Here is a 23947-nt window from a genome sequence, read left to right as displayed (position 1 = left end):
TTGGCAGACCCCTCTCCCAGGAGGCCGTAGCAGTGAAACAAAATCCTGATATAAACTGCCTCATTGGTCTTTGCCTCATGCTCTGCCTCTATGGCGTACGAGTGTGTGTGAATGTGGAGCGGAGAGCAATACAAAGCTGTTTTTGACAGCCGTTCTTCAACTCCTGCCTTATTTCAGTAGAAATGATCCCCTCTCCACTAAGAAGGCAGTCATCCCCATCCCTGTCATTTATAAGCTATGTTGTCTGCAAGGAAACACTCTGGCATTGACTCCTATTCTGCAGGCCTGTTTTATTTATTTGTTGTTAAACAGAAATAAATGTCTTGAACAAGGTTTTGCTCGTATGCACTGCTACATATGTAAATCTGGCAAGGACCCATATAGTTCAGTCATGCTGTGGAATCTACGATTATCCTTAAAACCGTCCCCACACACAATAGGAGAGCACTAAGACCAATCAGAGCAACGAAAAATGTGATATATTCATCAATGCGGACATTGATCAGTGGTATTTGCTCAATGGCTGTCTGGTATACATCATCAAAGTGGAAGTATTAGAAGAATCTGCTCAATTCTCAAAGAAAAGCCCAAGATTAAAAATTACAAAGTTGATGCCAAAACCATTCCCTGAGCTTGTATTTGGCTTTTCAAGATTTTCTCTACTTGGATTTAATTCATATTTACTGCTCTATTAATTGTTGTACTCGTTAGGTTTTAGTGATGGGGAATCCGACTCTTTTTAGAGAGCCAGTTCTTTTGGCTCAGCTCACCAAAAAGAGCCGGCTCTCTCAGCTCCTCAGATTTTCTCTTGCGTAGAGTACATTTACAACCAAAAATAATGCAAAACTATATGTAAAATTATTTACTAATGTAAAAAAATGCAATATATATCAAATATTTATCATTTATATGGATTTATGTACAGAACACTTTAATAAATCTCAACTTTCTGACTGCTGGCGGTCATTTTCTCACCGTCTTCGTCGCACTCTCCTCTCTCTCGCTCACCTTTTTCCTTCTCCTCATTCCCTCTCGTCTCCCTCCGCCCACATGTGCTCTGCTGTGTGTCTGAGTCTGATCCTCCCTCTTCACCACCCCCTACTGCTCTGTGTGTGGACAGTCTGGACGCGCAGTTACACATGTTGACCAATCGCCCGTGGCTTTCACCAAAGCAAGAGGGGGAGGGGAGGGAGGGTGACGGCTCCCAATGACGAGCCGGCTCCCGTCGTTCACTTCATAGAGCCGGCTCTTAGAGCCGGTTCATTCGCGACCGACACATCACTATTAGGTTACTCAGCTAAAACCCAATGCTTGACCATGCCAATATAGTCCACCAGAACACTGCTGATACAAATAGCTGTCCTCTTAAAGGTGTTTTTTAACAGTCTTGCCAGATTTGTATTGAGATGTCCATATAAAACAGATGCATGGTGTTCATATGTATGAATCATTAAATTGGTTATCACTAAATTCAAGAAGGTATTTTAACTGTCTTTTGTTTATTTTTAAGTGCCGTTTCCTTGATTACTCTCAGTATCTAAAATAATATTCAATTCCATTTAGCTCTTTGTTTAATTCAAGGCACACTGAAAAATCATTTTTATGTTCACGAAATTATTAAGGATGTAGGTTGTCAGGCATTCTGATGCCAAGCTTCATCATATTGGAACAATTTCTCGTTAGGGCGTCATTTTATGATCATTAGCAAATCACATGTTCTTGTTTTAGAACACATGCACTTCTAATTGTTGCTTAACACCATTATACTGTATTGTCTGTGCATGTTAGGTTTTATAACTGTATGTGTACTGGCATTGTATAAAGCACTGGGATTGTTTGTAACAAGATAATATGACGTGATTTAGGAATGTTGTTGTGAATGTGAAGTATTGTTTGTACTAATGACCCCCTTGAAAAAGAGGCGATGCATCTCAAAGGGTTATTCTTCTCAAGATTTCAAAGTTGAGAGAGTGCCATGTAGGGTTCTATAACCCCCCAAGGCACTTTACACTGGTGGTGATGAGCAACATTTAGTCACAGCTGCCCTGGGACGCACTGACAAAAGCAGGGCTGCTGTAAACTGGCACCTCCTGTCCCTCCGAACACCACTAGCAGACAAGACAGGTTAAATGTTTTGCCCATGGACACAGACTGGTTATGGGGCAGGCATTTTGCTTCTCTGCCACCATCGCTTCAAAAGTAGACCTGCTGAGGCAACAACGCAGCGTGGCTAGACTGACCTGCAGAGCTAAATAGTTTTGCTTCTCCCACGGTTGCTCTAGATCTCTACGCTGCTGGCTTAGCACTCCCTTGCATAAAACCTGACTGTGTGTGACTCCCATCTCTGCAGCCTTTAGCAGGAGGTCACGCACGACAGCTTTATTGATACAGACCTCTGTAATAATTACACAGCGTCTTGCATGCACTATTGATTAGGCCTATTGATAAAATCACATTTTACTGTAAAGGTCTGTTGATTTGATGCATTACAGCATAAATCTCTCTCCACAAGCAGCTGAGTGGGAACTCCTTCTGCTGAGTGATGGATGCTCCTATAGATAAACACAAACACACACACACACACACACACACACACACACACACTGGTATTTATATCTATCGTTTGATGCTGAAGTATTATAAAATATAGGTTAAAGACAGACAGAGACGTTATGATACCAATATCTTTAGTCCATCCTTATAAATAGACCATCCCTCGGAGAGACGACGAGTGAGATCTGCTATCCGGTTCTGCTCATATGATGTGATATATAAGCGAGGGTGTTTATGGAGTCACTCCTCCATCTTATCATGATTTGTGTTGTCAGCAGGGACTGAATCTGCATGGCGGTAATAGATTCTGATGTGGTTCAAATGTCCCATGGTGAATGCGAAATAGAGATGAATGTGACAGATCATACAGGACCTGCCTCGTGTATAAATGCTATTCAAAACTATTGTTCACACGGGGAGGGAAGGACAGATATCATAATAGCTGGTGGGTGAAGAAATGCTTTTTCTTCTGCAAGTAAAAAAAAGTTAAAAACGAATCCACCAAGTTGACTGCTGCAATGAAATCCATGTGACTGCAAAGGAATATTTAATCATTTGGCCATGAAAGTGTCTTTGTATTAAATTTTGTCAAATTGAAGTTGAAATTTAGACCAACAGTGAGCTAAATGGAAAGTGTCAGGTAATATGCACTGGTGCTCATGGTGTCCCGCATTATCACCCTTTGATCTTGATATGGAAAACCATAATACATGTAATAAAGGAAAAGAGCTAATTTATTACTGTTGAAGGGAAGGAAAATAGATCTTTATGGTTCAGGTTAAAAAGCTGCTTGCTAAGCCATGTTTCCGCTTTGGCCGGCAGTTCAAAAGCTTGTTTTCTTTTTGGACTTTTCCCTGGCTGGAATCGGGAGCCACTCGGGGGTAGTTTGTAGGAGCTGTGGTGCACCAGTGTGCCTGGCTGTTTTTCACATTTAAGGAGCCAGAGAGACATGGAGAAGACGCTCGCGTTCAAGAGGCTCGCTGAAACTCTAAAAGCCAGGATGTGGAGTTAATTGCTGGCCCAGTCAGAGTCAAGCTGCTTCAGCGGAGAACCAAGCAGTCAGTTTGGCTGTGGTAGGGGACAGAAAAATGGAACATTGGTTCTATTTTTAAATGTTTTCATAGTCTCTGAAAAAACTGTTTAATTTTGCTCCTTTTTTACTTGTTGAAGAGGTGCAGCTTGTATTTTATAAGAAGTCACATTAGAAAAGATTTAAATGATGCAAACATTTCTAAAATGGAAACGAATAGCAGCAAGGGGGCAGTGAAGAAGGCAATTTTGTTACCTAATTAAGCGTGCCTTTTATTTTGAAACTAGTCCTTTTGTCTCTATGCTTTCTGGAACACTAACGTATAATCTTGTGAAAATCCAACAATACCTTGAATGTGTTCCCCGGAGCTTGAGGGAGAAGGCAGAACAAGACAAAGGCAGTATTTTGTTTTTTATTTTTTCATCTGAGCAGGAAGCATACAATGGCGATTCACCATGACACGGTGATTGATATGAGTGAGTAGTGTATTTACCGAGTCTGACAGGATAAGAGAAAGAGAGTGTTTTCTTCCCATCTTTACATTTATCTCCCTCCATAAATCACTGCCAACGTGATGCATAAATGTGGATGAGCAAATGTGATGCTGCTGCGGCTCAGGCAATTCCACTTTGACCTTTACGTTTGGCTTTGGTCACTGATGCTAAATGTAAGCCGTGACCTTACGTGGCCCTGGACTATTCATATTTAATAGCCACAAGAGCTGATGGCTCCACACACAACATACAACATATCACAGACAAGCATAAATCAAGTAGCATCTAATGTCTTGATTTCTGATCACATCAGCTTTTGTAATGTTCTATTTCTACACAATCGTGCCACAAATAAAGACAAAATCTGATCCTTATTATTCTGTGTCTTCATTGCTTTGATTTCATTACCCAGCACCCAGTGGTACCTTATGATCTCCTGCGTCCTTTCTAACCTTTGACTCCAGTCAGTGCTTTAAAGGTTCTGCACTTTGCCCTCTCCTATTTGGCCCGTCTGAAGTATACCTTTATAATTGCCCCTGTCGCTATCAAATGCACATATGAGAGGGTGCAGGGGCAGGGAGCCGAAGTCTGTCCGGTAACCTTTTGGCCCCTCGTTCATCCATTCTGCTCAAAGCAAGCACAGCAGCTTCGTTCCCTCCCTGCCCCCTGCCCACAATCACATACTGTATTAGTCTACATGTCGTCGTTATTGATGGCGTTGGAGAAATATTTTATTGGTCAGTCATGACCTTTGACTGGGGCAATGCAAACACTAACCCCCCTAAAGCTTCCCATTGACATGGATATACATATAATCAGATGGCTAATAGAAGTATAGATCTGGATTGGCTGACGGTCTTCTCATTTGGATTTTAACAGCATGAGGTCAGCACTGCTTTTGCCACAGATGTGCGTATGGATCAATTTCCAAAAAATAGATTGCTATACACTTATCAAAAGGTTTGGCCAAAAAAGTAGACTTTATGTCATTTAACTACACGTAACCATTCAATTTAATTAAATGACAAAGCCAATTATAGATCCACTTTTAAGGTAATCTGTTATTATGTTTAATTGACTTAAGTGTAACTATTTTAAAGGTGTGGAACAAACATTTTTTATGATTTATATGATCATAACCAGTCATTCTGAGATTTTCATGCAGGCCAAACGTAAATACAGTTTCCTACACCTACCTTCTATATTAGCTTCTGATAGAAAATAGACGGTGAAACTCTAGGATTTGAAAATCCTCACAGATCTACGTCACACTGTGAATTAGCCTTCTTGGACTCACTGACGTTGCCTTACGACGAGGAAGACTGTTGTTGTTTTAATGTCCGGGAAAGTCTCAGCTAGTTTAAGCTAACAGTTAGCATTAGCAACTTCACCACACATCGAAAGCTCCTCCCGGCTTCTGTTATTTGTGGAGATAAAACATTCACGTGGCAACTTCAGTGGTGGAGTCATGTTGCTGTTATCCAGTCTGGGGCAAGGTGTCCAAATATCAGGAAATAAGACTCCAAAGCTGAAGCTCAGCTGTGATGTGGGAAACTCTTGTCAGAGAAATGGTGCACCGGTATATTTTATTCCCCCGAGAACAACTTACAAGGCATTCATCCTTACTAGTAACCACTGCACTGGTTAAACGAGTGAACCACACATTTAATAAATGAGTTGTGGTTTTATGAGTTAAATCTTACATAAAAACATTAGTCTCCTCCTTGAACCGTCACCTTATTGTGGTGGAGGAGTTTGAGTGCCCTAATGATCCTAGGAGCTATGTTGTCTGGGGCACTTTGTGCCCTTGGTAGGGTCTCCCATGACAATGGGTCTTAGGTGAAGGGTGAGACAAAGAACGGTACAGAAGATCTTTCATGGACGTAAAAACAAAGAGTCAGAGTACCCAGTCCGGAGGGTTACCGGGGTCCCTCCCTGGAGCCAGGCCTGGGGTTGGGGCCCATGAGTGAGCGCCTGGTGGCCGGGCTTTCGCCCATGGGGCCCGGCCAGGCCCAGCCCGAACCGGATACATGGGCTCATCCAACTGTGGACCCACCACCCACAGGAGGAACATGAAGGGTCGGGGAATGGGTCCTGACTGTTGCTTGTGCTTGTGGGCCAAAAATCAGTTCAGAGTACCCACCCGTTCTGGAGTCCCTGGGACGAGTGCTAGATAGTGCTCCATCAGGGGACTCCATTGTGCTGCTGGGGGACTTCAATGTTCACATGGGCAATGACAGCATGACCTGGAGGGGTGTGATTGGGAGGAACAGCCCACCTGATCTGAACTCAAGTGGTGTTTCGTTATTGGACTTTTGTGCAAGCCACAGTTTGGCCATAACAAACACCATGTTCGAACATAAGGATGTCCATCAGTACACTTGGTACCAGGGCAGCCTAGATTGCAGGTCGATAATAGACTTTATAGTCGTATCATCTGACCTGCGGCTGTATGTTTTGGACAACCGAGTGAAGAGAGGAGCAGAGCTGTCAACTGATCACCACCTGGTGGTGAGTTGGATCAGATGGCAGGGGAAGATGCCGCGTAGACCTGGCAGACCCAAACGCATAGCGAGGGTCTGCTGGGAACGCTTGGCAGAAGAACCTGTCAAGACGGTCTTCAACTCCCACCGACTGCAGAGCTTTGACCGTGTCCAGAGAGCAGTGGGAGACATCGACTACGAGTGGGCCTTGTTCCACTCTGCGATTGTTGAGGCGGCTGTTGCTAGCTGTGGTCACAAGGTGGCCGGTGCCAGTCGTGGTGGCAACCCCCGTACCCGCTGGTGGACACCAGAGGTTCGGGGAGCCGTCAGGCTGAAGAAAGAGGCCTATAGGGCGTGGCTGGTCTGTGGGTCTCCAGAGGCAGCAGACGGGTAACGGATAGCCAAGCGGAGTGCAGCAGTGGCAGTTGCCGAGGCAAAATATAGGGCGTGGGAGGAGTTTGGTGAGGCCAAGGAGAAAGACTATCGATCGGCGACAAAGAGGTTCTGGCAAACTGTCCGGCGCCTCAGGAGAGGGAGGCAGCAACTCACTCACACTGTTTACAGTGGAGATGGGGAGCTGCTGCCATCAACTGGGGCTATAATCGGGCGTTGGAAGGCATACTTTGAGGAACTCCTCAGTCCCACCTACGTGCATTCCTAGGAGGAGCCAGAGCCGGGAGACCTGGGGATGGACCGTCCAGTCTCTGGGGCAGAAGTTGCTGAGGTAGTCAAACAACTACACAGCGGTGGAGCCCCGGGGGTGGATGAGATTCATCCTGGGTATCTCAAGGCTATGGATGTGGTAGAGTTGTCATGGTTGACACATCTCTGCAACATTATGTGGTCATCGGGGGCAGTTCCTGTGGAGTGGCAGACCGGGGTGGTGGTCCCCATCTTTAAGAAGGGTGACCGGAGGGTGTGTTCCAACTATAGGGGGATCACACTCAGCCTCCCTGGAAAGGTCTACTCCAAGGTACTGGAGAGGAGGGTCCAATCGATAATTGAATCTTGATTGAGGAGGAGCAATGTGGTTTTTGTCCTGGCCGTGGAACTGTGGACCAGCTCTATACCCTTGCAAGGGTGATGGAGGGGGCATGGGAGTTTGCCCAACCAATCCACATGTGTTTTGTTGATTTGGAGAAGGCTTATGACCGTGTCCCCAGGGGCACCCTGTGGGGGACGCTCCAGGAGAATGGGGTGGGTGGCCTTTTGTTAAGGGCCATTCAGTCCCTTTACCAGAGGAGCGTGAGTTTGATTTGCATAGCCGGAAGTAAGTCGGACCTGTTCCCGGTGAGGGTTGGACTCCGCCAGGGCTGCCCTTTGTCACCGGTTCTGTTCTTAACCTTTATGGACAGAATTTCTAGGCGCAGCCGTGGTGTGGAGTGTCGAGTTTGGTGGCAGGAGAATCTCGTCTCTGCTTTTTGCGGATGATGTGGTCCTCGGTAGGTTCGTGGCAGAGTGTGAAGCGGCTGGGATGAGGATTAGCACCTCCAAATCTGAGACCATGGTTCTCAACCGGGAAAGAGTGGCTTGCCAGCTCCGGGTCGGGAGAGAGTTCCTACCTCAAGTGGAGGAGTTTAAGTATCTGGGGGTCTTGTTCACGAGTGAGGGTATGAGGGATCGGGAGATCAACAGGCGGATTGGTTCGGCGTCTGCAGTAATGCGGACGCTGAGCCGATCTGTCGTGGTGAAGAGGGAGCTGAGCCAGAAAGCCAGGCTCTCGATTTACCGGTCGATCTACGGCCCAATCCTCACCTAGTGTCATGAGTTTTGGGTAATAACCGAAAGAACGAGATTGCGAATACAAGTGGCCGAAATGAGTTTCCTCCGTAGGGTGGCCGGGCTCAGCCTTAGAGATTGGTTGAGGAGCTCGGACATTCGGGAGGTACTCGGAGCAGAACCGCTGCTCCTCCGGATCGAAAGGATTCAGTTGAGGTGGTTTGGGCATCTGGTCAGGATGCCTCCTGGATGCCTCCCTGGGGAGGCCTCCTAGGAGGCATGTCCTGCCGGCAGGAGGTCCCCGGGTCTACCCAGGACACGTTGGAGAGGTTACATCTCCAATCTGGTCCGGGAACGCCTTGGGGTCCTGCCGGAGGAACTGGTGGAGGTGGCTGGGGAAAGGACGGTCTGGAGCACCCTAGTTGGGATACTGCCCCCGCGACCTGGACCCGGAGAAGTGGAGGGAGATGACGACGACAATAAATATATTACTATGTGATTTCTAGGGCTAAGAATCTTATTTTTATTAGGGGAGGGGTTGCACACGCAGTTTCCTTCCTTTTTTTTTCTTTTTCCTTTTAAGCTGGAATGAAGCGCAAATGACAAACTGGGGATTAGCTGCCAGCTAGCTAATTATTTAAAAGTCCTAAAAATGGGATTTGATTAAAAAGTATAGCAGAGGATCTTTTTCTTCCAGGTGGATCATCTGAACCATTGGTCCGCAGAAATGTTAATCATTCTGGTGAAGTTTTTACGCAAGGCCGTCGTCGTACGTGTCTATTCCTGGGTTAGTTTTCACTTCCTGTGCATGCGCATTCTGTTTGTGTGTAGAGCGATACCCCTTCGTTCCTCGCCCTTCTCACTGGGTTCTTTTGTATATGGCTAAGAGTAAAGGTGTCTTCAAAGTCAATGATGAGAAAGGCCTCGGAAGTGAGAAATAACACCAGAGTTATTTTAGGAGACTCTTTTCAACAACGGCATGCGCTGAAAGCAAAGTTTGGGTTTCACACAGACACCTCTGTCACTGGTTTTCTGCTCGACAGGTAAGTTAAAGCTCGGCATGCTATTTGGAGAAAATCATTTCAGATTACTGCTAGAAGAAGTGCTGCAAGGTCGGCAGCTACTTGTAAACAGAACGTGCATTCTGAAATTCAAAAACATCCTCCGCCATACCTTTAAGTAGGGTTAGTTTAGGTTTACACTTAGTACATCTGATTTTTATTCATTTGATTTGTGATTTTATGGATTTTAGTCCAGTCTTATATAAATGAATTGGTTGATCATTTTTTGAGTGTATGAGAAACTGCAGAAATAAAAACATATCAGAGTTTTAATTTGGAATGTACAAAAACACTAAAGCAGAAAACAGCTAAATGGTCTTTAGAAATGTTAAATCTCTTCATTCCATGCTGTAGTTCTTTTTAAAAACACAGAACTGTTTTGTTTACCTGTTTTCCCGCTACGTTCCGTTTGCGGCTGCAAAACTTCCTCAGGCTGACGCTGATGGTGGCGTCACTTCCTTCTCCGTTTATCCGTGGGCAGCAAAGGATGTTGTCACCCTCTGCTGCCCGCTCTCCCCTCTCCGACAATGCAGTCCCATGCGCGGTCCAACGTGTAAACTCCATCGTCCCTGTTCATGGTCCCACATCCACGTCTCCTTATCTCGATAGCTTCTTTTATCCATCCTTTGTATTTTTGTTGTTCGGTGTTTATGATCCTTGTGTTGTCCCAGTCCATTACATGGTTTTCTCTTATGCAGTGATCTGTTACGGCTGACTTCTTTATTGTGCTTTCTACTTCATCTTTTGCTGCTCTTGTGTGTTTTCGACTTGCCTCTTTCTCGCACTCCTTTCTATGTTCTATTGTTTGTGTGTTGAGTTGGCGTCCGGTTTCTCCTATGTATGTTTTATTGCAGAGTTTGCATAGGATTTCGTAAATGACTCCAAAGCTGATATCTTGTCTTTTGGGTGTACTAGTCTGTTTCTAACTGTTGTGTATGGTTTTGTTGGTGTGTTTATGTTGTGTTTTTTCATTGTTGCTCTTATTTTTTCTGTTATGCCTTTAACTCATTCACTGCCATTGACGACAAAAGTCGTCATCATAAATCCAAATTTTGAATATTGCTGGCAGCAAAGGGCTTTACTGACCAGGAACGTCTGGCAGTGAATGAGTTAATGTATGGTAGGGTTATCACTGGTTTTGGTTCTTGTCTTTCTGGGTTAAATCTCTTCATTGTGCCAGAATTTTATTCTCCAACGTTTTATCACAAAGGTCTCTTCATCAAGGGAAGTGTACCTCGCACTGAAGCACCCGCAATTAAGATAAGCCCAGCCACAACCGGACAATTACCTTCCCACTAACCTTTTCCTGGAGGCACTTAAGATCCTAAGGACCCCAGAGAATAGATGTGTCCTGAGTGGAACGAGCTCCTCTACGGTCCAGAGAGAGGGAGTTAGGATGTAATGTATGTGAATGAAGGGGAAGTCGGGGAGTGTCAAACGGTAGACATGATAGAAATGGGAGAAAAGGTAGTATCATGGGGAGATGACCTAATCCTCTGTCTGAGGAGTATTTTAAGGGTCTGGTGGTGTCAGACATGAGGGGGCTTTGTTGAGGTTTACCCAGGAGAGGGCCAGCTTAACGGGGGGAATTCAGTGGAGCACCAGGTGACCAGCTTTCTGTCCCCAAACACGGACCTCTGCTTGTGGCTCTGTAAACATACTTTGATTGTGGGGAGCTGATACGATTTCCCTGCCGCCTGTGTCATTATCACATTGTGTATCGGCTAATTCACCCGCACCGTGGCCTCTACAGGCTATCACTCTGATTTACATTGTCATTTATAATCTAAGTGACAGTGTTTTTTGTCGTAACTGCATATCTGTCAGCTTCACAGGAAGCATGCAGGGATTTCAAATATGCAATGCGTTTTTTAAAAAGACTTTACCAAATCATTTCTGTTTTAACTCTGGTGAGCGTGTCGCTGTCTTCCATCCCACACAACAGGGTGAGTTTCAGCATTGTATGATATCTGATCCCAAACACCCTGCAGGGTAGCCACAGCAAATCAACAGTGGATTAATGGATGTGGTTCAGCTCATAAATCTCTGCGGGACTGGAAAGCATTCAAGGACAGTCAGTCTGTAGTGGTGTTCTTAATGTTACAGGCAGTTTGGATTTCCCATCGTTCAAGGCAGTGACAGAGTAGTGAAGATGTGACAGCATCTTATGTCTGTGTTAAATCAGTGAACGTCAGGAATGCTAGATTGCCAGTCGGAGAGGCTAAAATACGGAAGATTTGTTCAGAAATAACTTTGTTGCTTCTTTGGAGGTTTTATTGAAATACCGAACATCAGAGTGCAGGCAGAGGGAAAAAAAGATGTGTTGCGCGGATGTGCCCTAATTCACTGGTGTCAGTGCAACCCTTCAACCCTTGCATGGCGCAGAAAGGCCTCGCTATAGATCACGGTGTTTAACAGTTAGCTGTTCCTGCAGGTGTGTAGGGAATGGCAGTAACAGCTTCCATTACTGGAGAGAATGACCCAACTCCAACGGCCCCCTCCAGATAGTGCTGTCATTACCCATCCATTGTGAGGCCTGAGAGGGAGCTGTAAGTATGGCAGACTTATGGCTTTGTTAGAGCAGCCGGATGGTTTCCTCTGGCTCAGCATCGGATAAGGAGGGAAGGTGGTATGGGAAAAGTAGCCAGATAGAGTGATAGAAAGGGAAGATGAGGATGAGTCAAACACCCCCCCCCCCCCCCCCCCCCCCACTTCGGACGCCCCACCGCCGTCACAACACCCCCTGATGTGCTTGCAAGAAGTAGAGTGCAGGCTGTTAGGTGGGGTGGGTTATTTGGTGCTATTTTTACAAGAAACAGGTTGATTTGTCTTAGACCATTACCGTCTATTACAGCTGCGAGTCTTGGGGAAAAGGTGGGAAGCGGCAGACGCTGGCATTCTGCCTAAAGAGAAATCAATGAAACAAATTAATCCTTCGCAGACTGCAGTGACACTGTAATCCATCATTCAGGGGGTGCTTTTACACGCTGAATAAGGGAGCGAGGCAGAGAGGAGGAGAGATTGGCGGATGGGTGGCTGGGTGCACGGTGGTTGAGGAAGGGTGGGGGGGAGAGAGAGACCGAGCCCCTTGGGAACAGGGGTAGGCATCCGTTTCTCAGTACTACTGAGGTAACAGTGGGTGGTGGCGGGGTATCGAGCGCTTCAGAGTCCCTCTTGTACACCCTTGAGTTGTCTGTGTACATACTGAGCAGAACAAGGACAGCGACGTAAACACAATCATCTGAACGGCACTATGAATGCAATCGTGATCACACACACGTGTGCCTACATGTTCTTTTCTTATTTTCAGCCCCCTGCTGGCTAGTTCAACCCTGGCAAGCTGTTTACTGATGGAGAAAATGATTTAATAGCTTTATCATTTATTTATAGGTGGATTACAGGCAGCAGACTGGCCGTTACTCGTTTTTGAAAGGAGAAAGAGCAACAGAATAAAAATAATTCATTATTCAACATTCTATCTACAGCTCAGTCCACCTTTTTTCTTGTTTTGTTTTTTTGTTTGTTTGTTTGTTTGTTTGTTTGATCATCATAACAACAAACTAAGGTGCAGTTGGTCCCACCCACAGATGTGCCTAGATGCTGACTCCCCTTTTGCCTGGTATCACACCGGAGTGCACACCCCATCTTTACTTTTGTCGAGCAGAGAGCTGTGTACATGCACCCTGATTCGCCATGGTGATGCCCCAATGCACAGCCAATTAGAACGCAGATCTAGCCGTGTGATTGAGACATGTGATCAGATTTCCTGTGAGGACACAGTCTCGTCCAGTCCAAGAACCATGTGAAGCAGCTGTACCCTCCAATGAATCATGGAACAGCCTACGTCCAATGCTATCGCAATTCAAGTGGGAGAAGAGGGGAAATAAATCACACACACACACACACACACACATAAAAAAATTTGTCATCTTTTATTGAGATTTTTGCAATTTTTGCATTGACTTTTAGTCTCCTTACATCATTATGAAGGCTAGTTCAGGAGTGTGACTCTCAGTTTGTCATGTTGTTGGTTTTGAGGTTTCTTTGTGACACTGCAGCTGCTCCTGGAAGAGAAGTGTGCTTTCACAGCAGTGACTTGTCTCTGAAGCTCTTGTGCAGGGTATTTGATTTTTTTTTATTTAAAATATTTTTTAAATCACACAAAGCAACCCACTTACCTTAAGTCGCGTCCAAAGGAGGAGGACCACACTCTCATCCTAAAGACACTGGTGTTAGTGACGAGAAAATCAGAGAGAACAGGGGGTGGAGAAAAGAAAAGAGGGGAGCTGAGTCAATGTGCTGGGCGGAGAGAGAGAGAGAGAGAGAGAGAGAGAGAGAGAGAGAGAGAGAGAGGAGGGGGAAATGCTGAGATTAGGCAGGGTGGGGCAGCAGAGAGGGGAAGGACTGAAAGGATGGAAAAATGTGGGGAGATTGCAGCAGAGCGGATGGTGTGAGGAAGGCAGAGTGAGAAATGTTGCCGGAAATGCTAGAGCCAGCAGCGTGTGTAAAAAACCTCACTGCAACATTTCTCATCTTTGACATCACTGACAGGCTTACCAAACACACACACACACACACACACACACACTTGGTGGTTTTAATATCCAAATCTTTAGAGCTTCCCTCCTCGTTTCACAGGCTTTTGTTTCTCCTCGTTCTGTAAACAACGTCAGGGACACTAAATGTATCAAATGTTCGAGTTACAATTTGAAGTGCTTAAAGATTCTCGCTGCACGTGCAGCATGAAGTGCTTTGTGTGGTGAGAGCACGCTCTGCCTTCTCCTTAGCCTGAGAGGAGACGGACTGAGAGGGGAGAGCGGTGACTAATATCAGGAGAGGAGGAGGACAGAAGATTGTTGTGGAATGTTTGCAGCTCTGGTCAGAGCTCGGCCGTCTCATTTCTCAGGGTTTGACCCCAGCTCGGGGGTCAAAGGTCAAAGGGAACATCTGAGGGACACTCACTTGGCTATCACACGCGTACACAGACATGAGTAAACACAGAAACGTGTGAGAGGGTCTATGTTTTACTTTCACACATGATTCATAATGACTTGGGCTTCTGGAGAAATCTTCGTTAAAAACTCTTCTTTGGCGTGTTTTCATTTTTTAAAGGTGAGTTTTGTGCTGACTTCTTGATACTTTAGCATCCCAGTTACATTATAATCTTCTGAACGAATAAAAATAACTAACAAGCAGCATGTTAGAATAAAGAAGCACTGGTTTTATCCCAGTCCGGCGTCGGTCACCACTTCGACGAGTCCCTCTTGGTGTCCGAGTGCCAGTCCTCCAGGCCGCCCTCTCTGCTCCTGCGAGGCAACAAACAAAGTCGATTACAAAGACCAAGGATAGCTCAACCGAATCCCTCACACCGACTCTCTGCTTCAGATCACAAATTAAAGTGATGATAAAGCGGGCAGCGACGACGTGGGTGGCCCGCTTCAGTGACCCACATAAAGGCAGGACACCTGCGAGTCACATCACGTTAAGACGGCGGCTGACAGCAGCTACACCTTGAGCGGTTATGTTTCGGCTTTTCTGAGCTGCACAAACTTCTAACTGAAGTTGTTCCTTTTTTCTCGTTTAAAATGCTTCCTCCTGATTGTGCTTTTGTTTCTGCCACTGGGAGCCCAGAGGCTGATATTTATGCTTTTGAGATGCATCTTAAATTGTACACCTTTGTCATTCTTTGGCCAGAGACATCAAACAGGTGCGATGAATAATTTATCTTAAGAGTTTCACATTGATAAGGTCACAATCTGCCAGGTCTGGACGCTAAACGCAGGATACCTTCACTCCACTGACACACACACACACACACACACGCACACGCACACGCACACACACACACACACACCTTATAAAAGAAAAATGCTCCTGATCTCTAGAGAACGCTTGTGTGGGTGGCTGGTGTGTACTAATAGTTTCTCTGAATAATATAAGTGTAACAGAATTTCTGCTCAAATTAATGCAGAACTCAGATCAAACTTCATGACAATTTATAAAAGAGAATGATCTCAAGCTTCCCACATGCTCCACGACACATCTCCCAGCCTCCAGCCGCTCAGGGGAGTAAGTGGAAGAACCACTCTGTGTTTTTTGTGGATTGTTGCAGCAGTCTGCGCTGGAGCGCTCTGTCATTCTGGGCTGCAGCATGTTGATGGTTCAGCTACACTACCTTTCTAATTAAAGCCCCTGCTGTGTGTTGGTTTTGTGAATAAACGGTGCACATCATGCCACCAATTTAGTTACAAAGATAAATACATTTAAAAAAAAGAAAAGTTGACCCAAAATTTGCCAAACTATCACTCAGTATCAATTAGAGCAAGGCAGCATGACTAACAATGTAAACATCATTCTGTCATGAAGCCTTAAGCCGGACTGGTTTTCCGTTTCTCTTATGTGTTTTTATTTAAACATCCTGTAAAAAGTGTGAATAAATGCCCGCCTCCTGCTCCACACCTCTATGACTCCCCCTCCTATTCCTTTTTTTTTATGCTTGGCTCTTCTTCCCTAAAAAAAATGGGGGCATTTATACGAAACTCTTCTACGTCGGAGGGTAATCTCGCTGTATTTCTCCGGTGTGTTGTAGGATAATGTGAGGATGGGATGAAAAGTAATCTGCCTGCAAAAAGCTCCCTTATCTTTGTTGAATTCCTCAAGAATTCCACCTTTGCCCTGCAGTTTCCCTGGAAAATAACGACATTAAATGGGGGATTTTGCGTGCAGCCTCGTTCTGCTTCCAGTTTAGAGTCGAACAAGTCGATCAATTCGTGCTTTCATTCACTTTATTCCTCTGAGGTTCTCTGGGTGTTTGGCAGCCACCTGAGGAATGACAGAAAATTAGGTTCAACTCGCTTTTGGAGAACTTTACACATCATTAACAATGTTTTTTCTGATTCTTCTCCTATCAGGTTTGTGCTTGAGTGCTCGTTCTGCTGCTGATTGACATGCTGCTCGCCCTTCTCCTGCACGCTGCTGCAAATCTCTTTCCTTCACAATCTGCTACTTAAAGTTTGGGTTTTCTGAGGGGCCGTACTGCAAAAATTACAGTGTTTGCAATGTGGAACCACATGGGTTTCGGCTCTAATGGGTTTATAATCTCCGTTTCTGGGACCATCCAAAGTAATTAGCACATAGGCTCCAAAGTAATGATGGTTAGTGAGCAATAAAGCCATTGCCCATAGCATCAGCTGACAGAGCCTTAACTCTAACCTCAAGCCTAATTGGGGGATTCGTTGCTGCTGCTGACGTGTGGGATGCCAAAAAGCCTGGAAAGACTTTCATTCATGTAAATCTGAGCATAAATCTCTGGGGACACAAGCACAAATTCTAAATAATCACTGAATAAATATATTTACACACGACGCTGATCTGACCACACTGCAGGTCATTTTGCAACTGTTAGGTGTTTTTTTTATGGGAGATGACTTTAAAAAGTGTTCATAATATTATTATAAGAATTTTGTTTGGATTTTTAAGACTTTTGATGATTTAGATTTAAATTTAAAGTAATCTTGTAAAGTTTCCAGAAATAACAGTGTTAAACCACTCATTTATCACAATAAATTATTGTGATAGGCAATTTACTTCGTTTTCATCCTTTCATTTTACAACAATTACAATATAATCATTATAAGTTACAAAAATATATATGAAATATTTATTTATGAAAGGCAACTGGATTAGAGGCGATTTGAAGTGACCTTCGTGTCCTTTTTCACACCGAGCTAAGCCCCTAGAATAAATCGGGGATCAGATCTGAACAAAAAGAGTCTCCTCACGCCCTCCAACCTGCACTTCTCACCCCTCCTCCCTCCTCAACCCACAAGCACTCATAACAACTAAACCATCAGCTCAAATAATCAGACTTTTTCTGGCTTTTTCAGTTGGGTTGTGCACATTTTTGACATTGCCCTTGTTAGGACTAATCATGCACACTGCTCATTTATTTTGTTTTATACATACATACATACATACATACATACATACATACATACATACATACATATATATATATATATATATATATATATATATATATATATATAAAATATGTATAATTTATTTTTTGCTATTAAGATTGTGATATTCATTATCATGGTGCTCCTGATCTCTGAAAGTTAAAATCTAAATAATAATCATTATAAAGCTGAATTCTGTCAGTGCTTTTTCCACATCATCCTAACATTGCTGAATTTTCTTGTGTGACAAACTTTGTCCATTATTCCCATTAGCTCTGGAGCCTACTGGGGATATTTTGTGCTCATTTTGACTAATCACGAGTGTGTCTTAGTTCAAAACAACATCAAAAATCAAGACATCCTGCATATTCTACTCCAGTGTATCACTTGTTTCGTTTTAATTGTATTCTAATTTTGCAGGCAGGTGTTAAATGATGGGTCACTGGGTTCAGCCTGACCTGACATCCAGAACTCTTGCCTGCAGGAAACCTGAGCAGAGCCCCCCTGCAAAAATGAAGAGCTTCCACTGAGCCCTTACAATGTTTTATTGACTAGTTTGGATATACCCTGATGTGATTATGCATAATCGATAATAAACGTATACCCAGAAAAATTTCTACACACCTGCATCACTTTGCATTGTTTAAAATGTCCTAATATGCATTGTTGCATTCATCAGTGCTGTTGTTGGGGGGGTCTTTGACTTGTGACCTCTGTGTTTGTGGAACAGTTTGTGCTGTTTGGGTCATACTGCGTAGCTGCTTTTTGCTTCGAAAGTCGGATTGTGTGCGCTGGGGATGTCATTAATTGTAGTTTTAGTAGAGCTGCACTGTTTCCCGTCCTCATAAATAATTAAGTTATGCATTTTGACTCAAATAAAGGCACTCCGTTAACTTGATTTTATTGTATTATTAATCCTTTTTTTATTCTCATAATTCTACTTCACGCTCTTCTCACCAACATTTATAAAATCCTCCAAACAAAACTAATTAATGTTTAATTAGTTTGGTATTTTAACTAAATAAATAAATCAAAGCTGATATTTTAATGAAAATATAGAAACTTTAATAGTATGATCATTTTTGTTGAAATGTTAAAGATTAATTTGCCCAAACTTTGCAGGATTTTAATTATCCTCTGTCATGCGTTTTGTCCTGGAACAAGTTAAACCTGGCCCACGTTACTTGTAGTCCCTTCTCATCATTAATGCCGCTTTGATAAATCACTATAAGTGCCATCTCATATTTACTCGCTGCGGTGTTTTCTGACACACAAGACGCTCCTCTGTGCGCTCCAGTTTGCGCGGTTTTCTCAACAGCCGACTATAAAACGGCACTTAAGGTTTAAAAGTCTCCTTGATCAGCCTGTTTAATTCGGTGACACTATCGCTGAGACAAACAGACGGCTATCGATCTTTTCATTATGTGTTCAACCAACAAACAGGCTCGAACGGGACGTGCGTAAGCGCTCCCCGTGTCCCGTGGTACACTCCAGCCAACCTTTGATGGTGTCAGCGGGGAGATCACGGGAGGAAAGAGAGGAAAGGATAGTTAAAAATCTGAGAATTTGTGGAGAAAAGACTCAGCTCGCCGCGGGAGTTAAGAAAGTTGCCACTTCTGGAGTAAAAGAGCGTCTGGTTGTAAAAAAAAAAATTGAAAAAGCTGTGCGTAAGAGCCACGCGTTCGGAAAGTGAGAAATCCATCTTTCAGAAAGTGTACTTGCCTCTTCCATGGCGGTTTTTGCTCCGGGTGCAAAAGCTGCTCCTGATCTGGAACCTCTCCGTCGTTGTGGAGCGTCTTCTTTTAATTTCCCGCCGTCCACTTTCTCCTCTTTTTTCCTCCCCGGATTCCCATTAGAGCCTCCAAAAGCAGCCCGCTCCCATTCACTGTCCCCTCTCACTCTGGATTCCCTCTCCTTCTCCTGCGGACCCCATCACTAATCTGCGGAGTTAAATCTTAATGATACAAAGAGGGGGGGAAATAAAAAGGGAAAAATCATTGTCCGATTTAATCTTATTGGTTTCACCTTTTCAGATAGCTGGAGACTCGGCCGGAGAGTTTCTTTGGAGTGTCGGAGACAGGGACGGGAGAGAGAGCTCTCTTGTTGAATACTTAAAAACAACCCATCCCTCCTATGCGGCTTCAAAGGGAGCTTTGGACATTAACGCTTCGTTATGGCTCTGAGTTTAACGATATGTCTGCAAAAACTTTCTTTTGTAGCATTATACTTTCCCAGTCTGGCACAATGTGTTTGTTATTTTTTTTTTAGATTTACACCCTTTTTTTAGATTTTCTGTGACTTAATAGTTTGCAATTAAAAATTTAACTTCCTCTTGAAACTATTTAATTTTGTAATGTAATCAGTAATTATTTGTGTTCTTTTCAAAAGTTTTGTTTTTCCTCAGTTTTAAAGTTTTAAAAGACAATTTTACAGAAAATAATAAGACGCGATTGCATAAGTCCTAGTTTCTTCATTTTTAAAGTCAGATTTGATTAATTTAGAATGTATGTTTGATGACTTTTTCTGTTGATGCGTGGTTGTAATTGTACATCGTACGCTAGATGGCAGCGCGATCCAAATATTTTTGAGCTGGAGAGGCAGTAAGCCTGCAGAAACCTTGATTCAGAAAAAGCAGAGAAAAGCCGGAATCCCCATGCAAATCCATCCTAACTTCACTTGATTTTGAATTATTGTCATTATTAAGACATAATCTGACTCCAACTCAGTTCTGGTGAGATTATATCAGCTCTGCGTCTGTGACTGCACCGACTAATAGTGCATATTTTTCGGAGCTGACTGTGCATCCCGTTAGTGCAACTCAGTCTCAAGAGCATCATTCCTCCCAGTGACATTCCCTCTTGTTATGAACTGGTTTGGAAATTAAATTATAGGCTTTAATGAGCAAAACTGTTGCATATAAGTGACGATGCCGTACCGCAATGCGCATGGCAAAAGGACGAAACAGAACAAAATCCACTCCGTATTTTTGAAAAGACCGGCTGGTTTTATAATAGGAATAAAAATTTGGAGACTTTGGATAAATTCAGACTCGGATTCTTTCCTTCGTTGCTGCGCGCAGGTTTGGGTTTTACTTGTCGTGCGTAAAAGCTTTGCACCCACTCGTCACCCTGCTTTTTTCGCTATTCTATCCAGGGTTTCTTCCTCTTTTTGGTGACAATAGACGGCCCATACTAATCAGGTTTCAAAGTAAATAGCAGCGCGGGGCGAGCTCAATGTAAATTGTGCCTGTCAGAGCACCCCCCCCCCCACCCCCACCCCCTCCCTCCCCTCCCGCCATACTCTCCCTCTGTGCCCCCTCTCTCTCTATCTCTATCTCTCCCCCACCAACCCCTTCCAGTCGTGGATGGCCACGCTGCAAAAAATATCCACCGGCAGACCGCAGCCAGTTCAGCAACCGGATCCGATCATCTTGGAGTCGGCGGGTTGAATCTTCCGTCTCGGGGTGAGGATATTCGGCTCGTTTTCGCTGCCGATCGATCCATCTCTGCAAAATCTGCGTCTGTTGTCAGTTTCCAGCGGATCCTCGGCGCGTCTGCGGCTTCATTTCAGCGCGTTCCCTTTAAAAATAAATCCGCAAACGGCTCACAGCGCGATTGGAAGCTGTCAGAATTCCGCAATCTGTGCTTGGGTTTTTTTCAACTGCGCGTAAAAGGTAAAAAAAATACATTTGTATTTTTTTCACATTTGAAGACCGAATGACTTTCGCGACGCGCATTTTTTGCAGCGACTGAACGGAGGGGGACGCTAACCAATGGAGAGAAAGAGAGGGCTTGGCTATAACCTTAGCCTCCCATTTTCTCTCTCCCTCTCCCCCCTTCTCCTCCTCTCCTCCTCCTCTATGCAGGGCTCTGGCCAGTCAGTCCTCTTTGATTATCAGTCTCCAGCAGCCCCTCTCTTGGCTCCTTGACACGAGCACCATATAAGGCGCAGCGATCTCCATAGAAACGTGTCAGTTTCAATAGTAGTGTCAAAGTTCACTATATACAGACATTCGCGCAGATCCCCCGTTTCGGAAACATTGCTCTGCTGGTCCTCTCGTTTAAGCGCATTCATTTTTGGGTCTCTCGTTCTTCTTGCATATTCTATTAGTAGTTGCTGTTTTTCCTCTTCTTTTTTTAATCTTTTTCTCTTCGTATCTCCATTCCTCCTGCTGGAGAGAGGCGAAACTATACATGGGTCCTTCATTCGGCGACGCCGTTTTCCTTCGCAGCTGGGCGAGATGATGAGGTTTATTTAAGAACATAGATGTAAAAAATCCAGCTCTTCAGTTTTTTCCTCCTCTCCTATACGACGAAGACGGGAGCGTAAAGGAGCAAAAAGGGAAGAGAGGAGAAAGGAATTTATCTTCGCAGCCTTTGGATCGCGTCCTTCCAGCAAGAAAAGGTTTTCTTTTTCTTCTTTTTTCTCCTTTTGTTTTTTTTAATTATTTTTTGTTTTGTTTTGTTTTTTACTCATTCCTACCTTTATGTGAAACGCTCCTGCCTTTCTTTTGTGGCTATTTTACATCCAACTGCATTTTCCCACGTCTGGACTCGGGTTTTCCTACAAGATTAGGGATTCCTGAATGGCTGACTGCAACATACCTTGGAACTGGCCTCCCGATACTTGCATATCCTGATCGGGTGTCCATTCACTCGCCCTCCTTTTTTATTAATATTACTCTTTTTTTGAATGTATTGATCGCCTTTGCTCCGGTCCTTAACCCATATGAGACTGCGTGCTGCGGTTTGACTTTGCACTGTCCCATCTTTTTGAGACCTCTTTTTATTTTTATATATTTTTTTCTCCTATACGCTTCATCAACATCGGCGATCATTTCGCTTTATAGCACTTTCCGGGGCCGAGATATGGCAATGGTAGTTAGCGTCTGGCGAGATCCGCAGGAAGACGTGGCCGGAGGACCTCCGAACGGCCCCAATCCAGCAGCGCAGCCGGCGAGGGAGCAGCAGCAGGCGGCGTCTGCGGCGCCGCACACTCCGCAGACCCCCAGCCAGCCGGGACCCCCGTCTACGCCGGGGACGACCGGGGACAAGGGGAGTCAAAATTCTGGACAGAGTCAGCAGCATATTGAATGTGTGGTTTGCGGGGACAAATCGAGCGGCAAACACTATGGCCAGTTCACCTGCGAGGGATGCAAAAGTTTCTTCAAGAGGAGTGTACGCAGGAACTTAACATACTCATGTCGTGCCAATAGGAACTGTCCCATTGACCAGCACCACCGAAATCAGTGCCAATACTGCCGGCTGAAGAAGTGTTTAAAAGTGGGAATGCGGCGGGAAGGTGAATATATGTTCTGAAGCCCACTCATGATCACGCAGTCAGCAGCCAGGGCTGCCATGTTGCATTAAGGTCACAGGCTTTATGGCTGGGCATGTATATAATCGATCCATGTTTCTGAATGATGCACTGTGCGTGTGCGTGTGTGTGTGTGTGTGTGTGTGTGTGTGTGTGTGTGTGTGTGTGCGTGTGCGTGTGCGTGTGCGTGTGCGTGTGTGTGTGTGTGTGTGTGTGTGTGTGTGTGTGTGTGTGTGTGTGGTGTAAAAGGCCGGTGAAACCACAGCAGCTCGCTAAACAAAGCGACTCGTCTTCTAAAGTCCACTAGTTTGTTTTGCTTGCGGTCTAAAGTGCTGCAGGAGAAGATGTTGCGTCCAACACTATACGTAGATGTAGAAGGGCATGTCTGTGTGTGCGTGTGTGTATGTGGAGGGAAAGATGTAAAAGTGTCACCATCTGACTGTGTGTGTGTTTATATGCAAAGCTAATGATCCCATCCCTTACGTCTCTTATAAGCTTACTAATTTATAATAGTACAGCAGGATTAGTGTGTGTGTGTGTGTGTGTGTGTGTGTGTGTGTGTGTGTGTGTGTGTGTGTGTGTGTGTGTGTGTGTGTGTGTGTGTGCGTGTGTCTGTGTGTGTGTGTGTGTGTGTGTGTGTGTGTGTGTGTGTGTGTGTGTGTGTGTGTGTGTGTGTGTGTGTGTGTGTGTGTGTGTGTGTGTGTGATGAACAATGCCACATATTTTTCTGGCTCTCGTGCTGACTAGACAACTAACACACACACACACTGAATAATGTGGCTGAAGTTGATCGTGGCCATGTAACTTTCCTCTAGACGTGTGTCAAGTGTCTGATTCCCAGTTGATGAAGACATCTCTCAGTTTAAGTGGATTATTTTTGCACGCGGCTGCGCAGCGTGCATTATGATTTGCACTGATCAGTATTTCAGTAGAAATATCAAACCCAGTGTGGAATCTCTTTTATTCCCAGCTGACCGTTTGCCTCAGACAAAATGCGTAAATGTGCTTTTGTTTGACGCCAATTATCAATATTATTTGCAGCCTTGTGAGTGGAATGAAAATTTACTCAAATAATTTAGATTGATCACTAAAAATGTGCAAAATTAATATGCAAATACACGTCAGATATGAATAATTGTAAAGTTGCAGGTTTGCTTTTCAATTGGGGATCAGTTGCATATTGTGTGGTGTGTGTGCGTGCGTGCGTGTGCGTGTGTGTGTGTGTGTGTGTGTGTGTGTGTGTGTGTGTGTGTGTGTGTGTGTGTGTGTGTGTGTGTGTGTGTGTGTGTGTGTGTGTGTGTGTGTGTGTGTGTGTTGAGTAAATGGATGT

At 44.5% G+C, this 23947-nt stretch overlaps 1 protein-coding gene and 1 long non-coding RNA gene across 2 annotated transcripts in view; one reads left to right on the top strand and one right to left on the bottom strand.

Moving 5' to 3' along the window:
• Positions 1-13249: 13249 nt before the first annotated feature.
• On the bottom strand, positions 13250-20551 carry LOC107393814 (uncharacterized). Its single transcript, XR_011517125.1, has 3 exons — positions 19024-20551; positions 13519-14646; positions 13250-13404 (listed from the first exon to the last, which is right to left on the bottom strand). It is a non-coding gene; the product is annotated as an uncharacterized lncRNA (long non-coding RNA).
• Positions 20552-20640: 89 nt separating this feature from the next.
• Positions 20641-23947, top strand: part of nr2f1a (nuclear receptor subfamily 2, group F, member 1a) — a 38241-nt gene continuing 34934 nt past the window's right edge. Inside the window, exon 1 of the mRNA XM_015972426.3 lies at positions 20641-22602. Coding sequence (XP_015827912.1) covers positions 22170-22602 — 433 coding nt within the window. The 5' untranslated portion in view covers positions 20641-22169. The remainder of the gene's footprint in view (positions 22603-23947) is intronic.

The sequence above is a fragment of the Nothobranchius furzeri genome, chromosome 17 (assembly GCF_043380555.1).
Source record: "Nothobranchius furzeri strain GRZ-AD chromosome 17, NfurGRZ-RIMD1, whole genome shotgun sequence".
NCBI lineage: Eukaryota > Metazoa > Chordata > Actinopteri > Cyprinodontiformes > Nothobranchiidae > Nothobranchius > Nothobranchius furzeri.
This window is presented reverse-complemented; position numbering and strand designations above follow the sequence as displayed.